Raw genomic sequence first — 12,430 nt, forward strand, 5'->3', positions numbered from 1 at the left:
AACGGAAAAAGTGGGTACTATGGGATATCGCTGATTAGATGATAAAGTTTGATATTTGAGCTTTTTTACATCTTTAATGTCCTCATACTTTTAAAGTTTTATGATTAGTACGAATCATATCCAGTATTACTTCATCCTAAATAACGTTCGGTTGAAATGATGGACAAACGTCATCATTCAATGAGCGATGTCCCATAGTATCTACCTTTTCTTGTTTCCATAAAAATGATTTTGGAAAGCAAAATGCATTTTTAGAAATGAAAATGAATTAAAAGATAAACAAAAGAGGAAAGAAATACATGAAAAATCAACTCATGGAGTTTATTTCTTCGACAGTTTGCCCCCTCAGGTTTAACAAGATGTTTTTTTTAATCAAAGCCTGAGGTCATGATGGGCTAAACCTCCACAAACACTCTACTCTGTGAACACCTCTGTATTTAGCTTGATTTACGATGTTGTTTTGCAATAAAAGCCAGCGTGACGGGAAAAGATTCATTAAAGAGTCCAGTTTATGTTTCAAACGAGTCCGGAGGGGATTCGGGAATACCGATTGACACACAGATGAGCGTTTGTTTGGTTCCTCCAACCAAGGCCAAAAGCTCTCGGCCCCCTTTCCTCTTAAGCCACACAAACTAGATGGCACAAAGGAGGTGTTGTTCTCTGCTCGCAGGATGCCCAGAGTTCAGCCTGTAGTCTCCTGCTGTGATAACGTCGCAGCAGACATATCAGACCTCCGTGCAGCACCTGGGGGCCTTTCTCAGCCTCCCTTAATGGCATCCCCAGTGACATTCCCAAACCTCTGACAGCACTCCCTTATTTGGGGTCGTCTTTTCTATCCGTGACTTTACCAAATCAGGCCAGCGGCGCGGCATCATGGTGTTTACTCTTTATCAGTCGATGCTCTTTAATCCCTGAGATGATGCTTTCTCTCGTGAACTCAAAATAGCTTTCCTCTCCCCCAATGAAAGCGCAGGCCCATTACTCTTTATTAGCTCTTATCGTCTTAAATGTGGCCATCCATTAGACGCGTGGAAACAAACATCCCCAGCTGGTCCCTCCATAGGCTTCCCACACACACACACACTCAAACAGCAAATTCAACTGACCTTTAATCAGAAGCATTTATGTTCCATTTAATTCAGCTCATGTCAAAGACAGAAAAACGACTAACCTGCACAGCGTGTGCCCTACAGAGATTTTCAGACCTCACTGTGACTGCGCGTCTCCGTCCGTCAGCTCCACAGACCTCTATCTGCCTGAATGATTTCTTCCCTATGGACCCTGACATGAAGTAATACCATACTGTGTTGTGTATTGATTCTTCTCCCATTCCTTCTTTCTTGAATTTCTTTGTGGCTCAAAATCGTAAATCATCTGCAAATGATCCTTGAAGGAAATATTGTATTTATTATTCTTGACGCGTGGTCACAAATTCGATAGCCCTTATTAATTGAACATGGGGAGAAAAAGAATGGGGGGATGGGGACTTAGTGGAATAAAGAAAGCTTTTTTATTATTACTATTATTATTTAAATTTCAGACCGCCCTGTTTAGCATTCTTGGGATCTTAAGAAAGGTCAAAGAATGATAGTAAACCTCAACAAAAGGTGTTGTCTTTCATTCTGACTTACTCAGTCAAAATTTAAAAAATGACATTTGTGGGCATCATGTCCTTTAAATTGTCAGCTTGCGTATTAAGAGACCCAACGTCAGGCAGCAGCGTTGAACATGGCTTCTTCTTTGCTGGTGTCCTTGTTTGGAGTGTTAATTTACCCCTTTTCCTCCACCAGCCCCAAATCTTAGCCGAGGTGAAATAGAATAGATGTGCTCAGCTCTTGTCAACACATATCGAGGTCCGGCCCCTCTCTCGTCTGCCTCTCCATACCTGTTTCTAACATAAGCAACAGCAAAAGAAGCTTAAATTGAATATCCAAGAATGACATCAGATATCTGTAATTGACACCCAATTGGAACCAAAATATTTTTGTGAGTCTGTTGAATACAGCATGCTTGCATACAGCCTGAGAAACCAGATTACACAGGAAATAAACCAGCGCTGACAGAGATTCCGAATCAATTTATCTGGGGCGTCTCATAGATTGTGTTCCACTGAGCTGTGTTATGGCCACAACCGAAGTCTGTGCTTGTTAAGTCCCAGGCTGATTTCATCAGTCGGATGCATCTTATTTTAGGTGTCTGCAGCTATTCTCCAACCGCAAATGAAAGGTGAAATGTGGACCTGATCTGCAGCAGCCACTAAGGGAGGATTCTCACAGCTGGTTTGGTTTGCATCTTGTGTGTGTTTGATGCTTAACTATAAACTTGAAGGACAGGGAAAAGATCAGCTGTATACCTTATTTTCCACTGTAGGATGAACCGGATTATAAGGCGGATCGTTAGTTAATGGTCTATTTCCTAACTTATAGTTTGAACAACAAACTATAAGGTGCATTAAGCACGAAATAAGAGTCAAAGACAAGTCAGTCAGTCAGAATTTATTGACTGCATTCACTTTAATTCTAGAACTCATTTGTAGCATGCTACACATTAGCCACATTAGCGCATTCACAATACCTGTAACTCCCAGCCTTGTTTGCATCAGGAAAAATAACAGCCTGATACAGCTAAAACAAACATGACTGGGATTATGCTAACTCCTAACCTTGTTAGTAACAGAAATACACAGTCTGACATCCCTAAATGTTAGCCACGTTAGCATATTCACAATAACACCCAGCCAAACCTTTAGACAATTGCTTCAACATCAGTCAGCACAGCCAGAATGAACCCAAATATAAGATGCTCTGGATTATAAGGTGCAGTGTGATTTAAAAGAAAACAAAATCTAAGGGTTTTAAGTGTGTAAATACTGTACTTTGAAAAAACGTTTGTTTAATGTCTACTGCATTTTGATGGAAGTTAAAAACTTATTGACATCATCTGGATGAATCCCACAGGTTCTGCATTTATGTGTCAAGGTTTCATGATGCACAGAGGACAATAGTGGACAGATGAACAGAAAAACAGGAACTTTCTCATGAGTTGAACACATGGAGATGTAATGAAGCCATTTTAACAATAACAAAGTACTGGAACGAGCCCATGTATTTCAAAAATGCTGCAACAACAAAGGTCTAATCAACAAACACTTCCCCTCTACCCTTCACTTAACCAGTAAAAATGTGAAATAAATGAGACACAATTACATTCCTGACAAGAGAAAAATTCAGCTAACAGGATGTACAATATACAGCTGATGCTACTGTAGATGTTGCTTTTAAATTGAATTTGTGTGTGTGTGTATTTCTGGCACCTTAGAGTTGTGTTCTTTATCATCAACCAACTAAACAAAACTTGAAACTAGAACATAGGAGTTCAAATCATTTAATCATGTTAAAGGTTTATTTTCAAAGTTAGATTAATTAAGACAATAACTAGCTTTCAGATTGGAGTATCCACGTTCAACTTCCTTTACTGTTAAAGCATTTTGTTTCAGGAAAATAAGAATTGACAGTAATGATAAACTTGTAGTGTTTCAGACAGTATACGACTTTCTGCCTGGCATAAATCATCAGACTATAGCTTTTCACCTTATCTCCAGAGCTGACATTCTTTCGAAAACCATAACTCTTCAACTCTTCACAGAGTAATTCCAGCAGATACTGGGAAAAGCAGCCTAGAACTGATGTGCAACACTTTACAGAAGTGAAGGGTTTACACACAATAGTGAATACACTATTTCTAATAAATGTGATAATTTAGAACATTGAGTATTGTTTTCCATAGCATCTCAAAAGTAGTTGGCGGGTTGGAGTTTGACCAAGTCAGAAAATGGTCCCATGAATCTTGACTACTGGCGTTGGCTCTTGAACTGTATCAGATTCAAGTAACTTACATGTGTGGTCTAAGTTGTGCAATATGACTTTACCCCAAACAGTCATAAAGCATTTTTATGCATGTGGCAGATGTCACAATTTCACTCTTACGATGAATATGAGTTACAAAAACATGTCGTACTTTTCGGCAAAAATCCTGTCCTGCTTGTGAAGTTACATTTTTTCTGCACAGCTGTAGACTGTTTACACATGAGCTTATGTTGCCAAAAACAGTGATTGAATTTGTGTGTTCCAATCACTTCTGCAACCACAGGGGTAAAAAATCATGCAACGCAACATGCAGTCTACTTCTACCAACATCTGTGAAAGAATAGGCCACTCTCAAGAGTTCAGTGAATTCCAGTGTGGTAAAGTGATGCCGTATGTGCAACAAGTGCAGTCAGGAAATTTCTCTGCTGCTCATTAGTCCACAGTCAACTGTCAGTGGTTTACTACAAAATGAAACTGATTATAAAATGAAAAATAAAAGAATTTGTGTGATCAGTAAATATTCAGCCCACCATTATATTTTGGAAAATGCCATGCTTTTCTTTTTGTGGGTTTGAAGAGTTTGAAGATGGCCTCCTCCTGTTCCAACATGACCACACACCAGTCCACAAAACAAAGTCCAAGAAAGAAATTGACCAGCTTGACCTCAACCTGATAGAACACCTTCTGGATGAATCAGAACAATCTCGTTCAACAACAGGGTTTTATCTCAAAAATCTAAGCATAAACACATTTCCAAACCTTGTGGAAAGCCTTCCTAGGAGAGTTGAACCTCTTACAGCTATAAAAGAAGGGCCAGTTCATAGTAAGCACTATGAATTTCAAATAGGATGTGGGTCATACGTGTATAAAGACAGATCAGCCAACACTTTTGATATGTCTTACACACTATCTTACTTGAAGAGTTGTAAAATTATCTCCTGAAAGGTAACATTTTCAATAATTCTTTTAAAATTGATGGAGGGTGGCGGGTTGCTGACAGTGTAAATGAAAAGACAAGGTTCCAAGAAAACCATTTAATTAATTTGGAGTGCCTAAAAGAAATGCTCTTCTGGGGGAAAGGTGCTGATATCTGAGTCATACCCCTGCTGCTCAAAAAAATAAAAAAAATAAATCAGTAAAGTTTGAAGAGTGTGTTGTTGAAGTGGTTTTCTTCTTTTTACAGCTTAAAATAAAGCAATTTTGAAATTGTTTTTTGTGATTTCTTTGATTCGAATGTGACCAAAACACATGGTTGTTGATTCTGTATTACATTTTTGTTCTGAGGGTTTTTCAAAGCTTTGCTTGACTTATTTCCTAGCTGATACAATTGATGTTAGCCTCCAGAGAAAAGACCTTAAGAAGGTCTACATATTTATGGTAACACTAAAGAATCGTCTAGTTTATGTGGAGGGATTAAGAAACTAATGTATATTGCAAAGAAACATGCAGGCAGACAAGGTTGAAGCTAACTGATTTGACTCTTAATTAGAAACAAAGCTTAGGATAAATAAGACAAAACCTTTCACACAAGTCCTTGCTGATTATTCTGCGCTCTTCTTGTTTGCGAGATGGGAAAACTAAAGCACAGACATAGCATGGTCTTCATTTGTTCTGGATTTTCCATTTTCTCCTCTGTTTCCCCCTTTCCACTTGACTAACTTTTCATTTCTTTTAGATGTGACTCCCTTTTTAGATTTTGTTTGTACACAAGATGCGCCTCTGCCTTTCTCCGAAATGGCTGTTATGCTCAGTAGTTTCAGAACATTTTTCTTTCATCAACAAGTTTTAGTTTAGTTTCAGTCAAAACCTTTTTGTGCTTGTCTCAAAGATTGATAGACCTTTTTGAATTAAGATGGTTATGAGGTTTTCTCCAGCTACCGAACGACATCCAACTGTTTAATATTTTTGGAGGACACTCTCTGCTGGAACATCCCTGACTCGCAGGCATTGGTACATGGTATGGGGGTGATGCTGTGCGGTGTACCATGGATGCTGATAGAGCATCCGTTCACTCAATGCAGGTCAGGTTTGCTCCAGCATATCCTTGACCAGACTGAGAGTTTTGACCTTCTGTTTTCTTTCCTAAACTTGTATGACCTCAAATGATTTCCCAAGGTTTAATCAACTTGAAAATAAACCGTGTGAAAATAATTACATAAAAATGTATAATTAGATTCTAAACACTGCACAACACAAACCACATAATTGTTCTGACCAAAGCTAATACACCTGTATTGTTCTGCTCTTCAAATGTTTATTTCTGTAGAGAAGCAGATCTGTCCTCCACAGCAGTTTACTTTGAAGAGGTACTAGGTTCAGCTGCTCCGTATGCAGGTGCCGGTGTGGGACAACAGCATCGGGGTCAAGATGAACACCATTAATCACAAATTGTTGACTGATTTGTTTGGACATTGATTTACAAGAATGATCAATGGAGGGAAATACTACAGCTAAGATGAAGATGGGAGTGTGCTCTGGGAGTGTAATTATGTAGCAGATTGATCTTGAGAAGAAGGTCAGAGCTCACTCTTATGGTGATTAAAGCTGTCTTCTTAACCACTGGGACCATAGATGACAAGAAAAAAAAGGGGGTTATAAAACTGTTAGGATACCTACCTTTGCAACATACTGGTCCTATCAAGCATAGAAGTCATTTTAGAGAATTGGCTGAAGAAAGGGACCTTTGACAGACCCACGTTTGTGTATGAAACTCATTCTCACTCACAACTCGTCACAGATTCAGAAAACTTTATTAGTCCCGGAGGGCAATTCATTTGGAGCATTTCCAGTGCAGTTTCACACACACAATCACATTAATGTGTCAGACCATCATAGTTTAAAATGAGTGCTCTTTGGTTTGACGTTTGGTTAAGGACCCCTCAGTGTCAAAAAATGATGTTTTGGATATCCCACACTCATCGTTTTTTTGACGATCCAGTACCAGGACATGGAGTGCACCAGTACCCTAACCCAATACCTGAACATTAACCCGTTACCATGTCCAGGTCCAGTAACATGTCTGGTACCGGTTTGGGTCTGTATTGCGTCTGGTACTGGTTAAGGTCTGGTACCGCGTCTGGTACAGCATCCGGTGCCCTTCTGGTTAGGGTTGGGCACCGATGGGTTCTGATGCGGTTCCGGTTCTACCGCGGTTCTTTTGTTTCGGTTTCGGTTCCCTTTCGGTGCTTATTGCGGTACTTCAGTAATAAAAAATAATGCCTTTATCTTCCTAAATCCAAAGCAGAACGGCTTCAAACAAGCGCAGACTCCCTCCTGCCGTGCAGCTGTGCGCACGTAATATAAAGCATAATATAAAACTCCGTCTTAAATAAACTTAAACGTCCTTGAAATTTTAGCCTGACATTTTATTAAATTAAATCAGGAATGTGGCATTTATTTGCAGTTGTTTTTGGGCAAAAGCAATATTTTATTTCAATAAAACAAGGCGGAAGATAAATGGTAATCACAAGGCTGCAAAGCGCAGCAGATGATGACGACCCGCTGTGGTGGTGGGCGGAGCCGAGCCGAGCTTTCTGCTATTAGCAGCCCAACAAGGAGGAAACGATTCATTGTTTCATTTTGGGATGGGGCTCCAGCGTTGTTTAAAAATTGCGGAAACTCCACTATTCACAGCGAAAGTCCCGGCCACCGACGTTGCGGAAGCCGACCATCTCGGCAGTTTTATATGAGCCCGCCCACGAACACAAGAAAGTAAATAGATAGGCTGAATCGTAAAGAATCAGAAGGGAGTACAAGTGATTGACATGTCCACAGACAAATGAAACTTCAATGAACTTTGGAACCGAAATCCGGCACCGTTTGCAGCCGCATCTTTCGGTTTCGGTAGAACCGCGCAAATCATAACGGTTCCTACTTGGAACCGAACTTCGGTGCCCAACCCTACTTCTGGTGCCGAGTTAGGGTTAGGGTACCGGGTCTTGGTACCGGTACTAAATGCGTCCCGAGGATCAATCTCCGTCTGTTAAAGCATCCGGTGCTGCAGCCAGTACCGTGTCCTGAAGGTTGCAGAACCTTGACTTTATGAACAGCCAGCCCATCAAAAAGTTGGGGTCACCCAAGACTTCAAAAAGCGACATGGAGGGGTCCTTAACCAAATGTCAAAATGTGATGTCTTGGGGATGAGAATGAGTTGATGTATGTGGAAAAACTCAGATTTTTTTTATATGTGTGTTTTTTTGACTTTGGAATTCCTACTATCAAAAAGCCTTAAATGTTTTATTATTTGTATAATGATAAAATATTTAAGTTTTCTTGATAAATGTGGTGTGATTGTGGTAGCATTAGCTTTGCTAATGCACGAATATCCATTAATTTTCATCACCTCCATCCCTTTTGGTGTCACGTGGATGCTGGAGCCTATCCCAGCTACTGTTGGGTGAAAGCGAGGTGGACTTGACTACGCGACTTCCATGTTTTACATCAATGTAAAACTACAAAACAGAAATAATTTTGGGACAGTGTATGGGGTTTTGCTACTGGCAGCAGGTGTACCTCAGCTTCAACCTATAGTGGTTGGGATGGGCTCCAGCAACCCTGTGACCCTGCATAGGACAATATGGACATACAAGAAGGATGAAGCTTGAATACATATCAGAAATACCAGCTGTTTGAAAAGAAATTTACATTTGATAGTCAAATTTTTCATCATTAGATATTGACTGTAAATTGGATTACAGAAAAAAAACCAAATTGTGTTGTTTATCTGGTCACTTGTAAAATGTGATACTACAAAATTATTGTATATTTGGTTTGTTTGTTTATTTTTATTTTTTAAAAAGAGACAAAACAAGCAATCTGGACAGAAAACTTCAAGCCATAATGTTGAATTCAGTTTATTAATAAAACCAGAACTTACTACTACAGTTGTTTCAAAGCACTAGAAAGCAAAAAAAAAACAAAAAAAAAACATGATATTAATCTTTATTAATTATGAGGTTATAATTCAATTCAGTCTATTCAATTCCAATAAGACCAATTTATACTAACTGTTTGCAATATAAATTACCAAAATATTGTGTTAATGTTTTTTTGTGCAATCCCTGTACTGAGAAAGCAAAAGGAATACAGTCATTTGTCCTAAATATTCAAAAAGTAGAAAGAAAAATGTATACGTATAACATGTTGTATTTTTTTATTTGAATTGATTTATTTTAAGCAATCAAAACAAAAAAAAGTATATAAGGAGATGGACAAGATACTTTATAGTCTGTGTATATCAAACAAAAAGATAATACTACCTTCATAGTTGGGGAAAACGAGTTTTAAACAAGGATTGATCTATTTAGGAGTTAATTATATCATTGATTCAGGTAATTGATTTACCTATAGGAAGTTGCAGATCTAATGTAGGCAACAGAAAACTAAGAGTTATCTTATGTCCTTATTTTTGCATTTGAAAAACACAGTTATGTCATAAAACCCTTTATTTACCTCCTAAAGTGAAATATTTATATCAGTTGTTGCCATAAAACATCACAAAGCAGTGAATCAGACATTATGAAGGCTTGAGACTGAAGTGCTGTACTGTTGAGAGAACACAAACTGCTCTTTAAATAGTAGGTCATAATGATTTAGGCCGTTTTTTTAAACTTCAAAATGACATTTTTATTTATTTCAAGTTTTCTTTATGACTAAATTCTGTCTTATAGACATATTTGGGTATAAATATAATCTTTTGAAGTCTCTTACCAAAAAAGTGATGAGTTTGGGAAGTGTACTGCTAAAGCATCTTTCTTTAATACGAAAAGAAAATGATGATGACGCCACTTTCTGAGTGCGGTCCCTGATAGAATTCTCAAAAGTAATTTGTAGCAACCTTGAACTGACGAGGCTGGGAGCGGCTCTGACACGAACGTTAAGATCTTTAGAATCATGCTCAACAAAGAAATACCTCTTTGAATTGACACAGTAGAGCAGAATTAGAAAGTACCCTGAACCTGCTGGTTTAACATTTTTAAAATAACCAATTAGTCCAAGGATATTTTATTCAAAGATTTTGTTACATGAGCATAACGTTTAATAATGGAGCCAATCAAACCTAACCACATGAGGTTTGTTAGAGAACTTGTGCTTGCTGACTTGCACAATGGTCACTCTTCCTTTTGAGTTGTTGATTTAAAACTTATAGGGGTTAGTCCTGATATCTTTGACTCAAATCCCATATGGGTGTTCAGCAGGTGTTCCAGCTTCCTTCCACATAATTATTAGGTTGATTGGTGGCTTTAATATGACTTTAGGAAGTGAGTCTGTGGTCCTGTGATCTGCTGACAGCTTGTCCAAGATGCACTCTACCTTTCCCTGTAACTGAAATAGGCTCCAACACCCCCATGACCCTGCACGGGACTATGCAAAAATAGAGAATTGTTTACTTATTTTGACAAATTTTTCCTAACTCTTGCTTTTCTTTTCTGTCTTTTAGTAGCCGACTGTCGAGTTCTGGGCGGTTTGCAGAGATATTCCTCCATTCCCACCTACCTGCCTGTCAACTACCAGCTGTTCAATGCTGACTTGGCCTTTTTCCTGAAAGAAGCCAATCAAGACTTCATGAGGAACTCTAGCCTGACGTCACGGACTGAACCTTTCTTCATCTACCAAGCCCGAAGTTTGCCCTCGGTGAACGCCAGCTACGGGCCCCTCTCTGTGGAGCAGCCTGTCCCGGTGGAGCTATTACAGAGCCCAGGAACATTTCCTGCCTCTTCAGTATTTACCTTCAACTGGAAGGTGCAGACGTATATCATGAACACCAGGATTCATTTAGTCAAACCTAAAGTTCAGGTGCTGTTTTATGTAGGGGGCAGGGACTGGGATGACTACAGCGCCACAGACAAGCTGCCCTGCGTGCACATGTTTGCTTTCCATGAAACCCAGGAGGTGCGCGGCACTTGCCAGCTAAAAGGGTTGCTGGGGCTGTGTGTGGCGGAGTTGGAGCCACTGGCCAGCTGGTTCAGCCCACCCAGCGTGGTGCCAGGACGTCAGAGGAACTTGGAAGTGTCCGAAGGCACTTCAGTGGAGCTCTACTACATGCTGCAGTCTGTCGAGGCCGGAGAGTGCCACTCCGAGGAGTCCAGAAGGGACGGCTTCATCCGCTCAAGTCAAGAGGGGCTATTTGGGTCCTACACCTCCACGCCACTGAGAAGGATCGGTGGGGTGAAGCTCTATCAGAACCCGCCGGAGCCCCCTCTTGCTGAACACAGGTTGGATGATAACTTCATGGTCATGGTGCCCTCCGTACCCATGAGACTGAGGGAAACTGTGTCCGCCTTTATCACCATGTCAGCCTACTCCACTGCGGAAATGTTTACTCTCAGGTAAGATTACCTCTTAATCTTTTTCCTTAAAGTCTCACGTGTATTTAAATTCATACATCGGAGTGTAAATACTCTGCAATGTTCTAATAGCGAACTCTAAGACTCTAAGAGCAAAGTCTGCAACCATGTCCGCCATTAAATCTAGAGAATGATCTTTATTGTTCGGTTTTTTAGCTGGTCATTCTCTCTGCCATGCTGCTTTCATCACTCTTCAGAACAGTTTCACTTATATCCTTTCTGCTGTTCCTTAAGAGACAACAAGTGGGTTCTTTGAAATAGTGATATATTACAGGCCTATTCAGTAGCAATTGTTCCACTCCCATAAAAAAGTGTGTTAAACCACTACCTATAGCTGAATATTTTTGCTCACTCATGATTGTGTGAACAGCAGACCAAGTCGGGTATCAAAGCACACAGATTTCCATTAAGTGCAGGGTTATCTAGAGAATGACTTACCTCAGAAGAGTTATTGCTGACTTGTAATCAAAATGAACAGCTGAGACATTCTGATTTCAATCATTAACATGCAGCGCAAATAGGGACGTCATAATTTAAAACGCTTGTCCATTAGTGTGATGACTAAAGCTGGTCCTAATCTAACTGGTTCAGAATACCTGTTAACCATTCAAGGCACTTCATTTAGGGGTCAAGCTAGTTTATCAATCTGGACCAAAAGCAAAACCGGCTGAGCAGAAGGTCAACAAATGATTCAAAGACCACCCAGATGGAAATTGTTTTTTTAACATGTTCTTGTGGCATTTCTCTCATGATGAAGGAGATGGTAAATAAAAATGTTAATTTTAAAGTATTTCTTTATTCAAGTCGTTGATAATCAGGAACACAAGAAAAAATGCATGTACTCCCAGATCTGCTCCATTCGGATGCATCCACTTGTAGACGACTAGATCAATGTTTGTTTTGCTCGTCTGAGCTAGAATCTGGCTCAAACTTCACAGCTAGATAGTTCCAATAACTGCTAACATTATGTTATGGTTGTGAGGGGCTGTAAGCTAGCAGGAGAGCAAGAAAACTGCTTTGTTTTGGGTGATGGGAAGAGGGGGTGAGGTTGCTCCTCGCCGACAGTCTCACCCGCAATTTAGAGGCGAATTTTCAATGAACTACTGCCGCCCTGCAGAAACTATGTCCTAGAAAAGGACACAGGCATTCAGTGATCCCCTGCTTTCATCAATCGTGGTTTCTCGTATTTACTTATTTTTTTTCAGTCACATGACTCTT

General features: G+C 39.7%; 1 protein-coding gene across 1 annotated transcript in view; it reads left to right on the top strand.

The window, feature by feature from the left end:
* The window catches only part of si:dkeyp-14d3.1 (transmembrane protein 132C), a 154,227-nt gene that overhangs the window by 19,146 nt on the left and 122,651 nt on the right, over positions 1–12,430 (top strand). Inside the window, exon 2 of the mRNA XM_024276326.2 lies at positions 10,306–11,194. Coding sequence (XP_024132094.1) covers positions 10,306–11,194 — 889 coding nt within the window. The remainder of the gene's footprint in view (positions 1–10,305; positions 11,195–12,430) is intronic.

Source organism: Oryzias melastigma, linkage group LG9 (assembly GCF_002922805.2).
Source record: "Oryzias melastigma strain HK-1 linkage group LG9, ASM292280v2, whole genome shotgun sequence".
Lineage (NCBI taxonomy): Eukaryota > Metazoa > Chordata > Actinopteri > Beloniformes > Adrianichthyidae > Oryzias > Oryzias melastigma.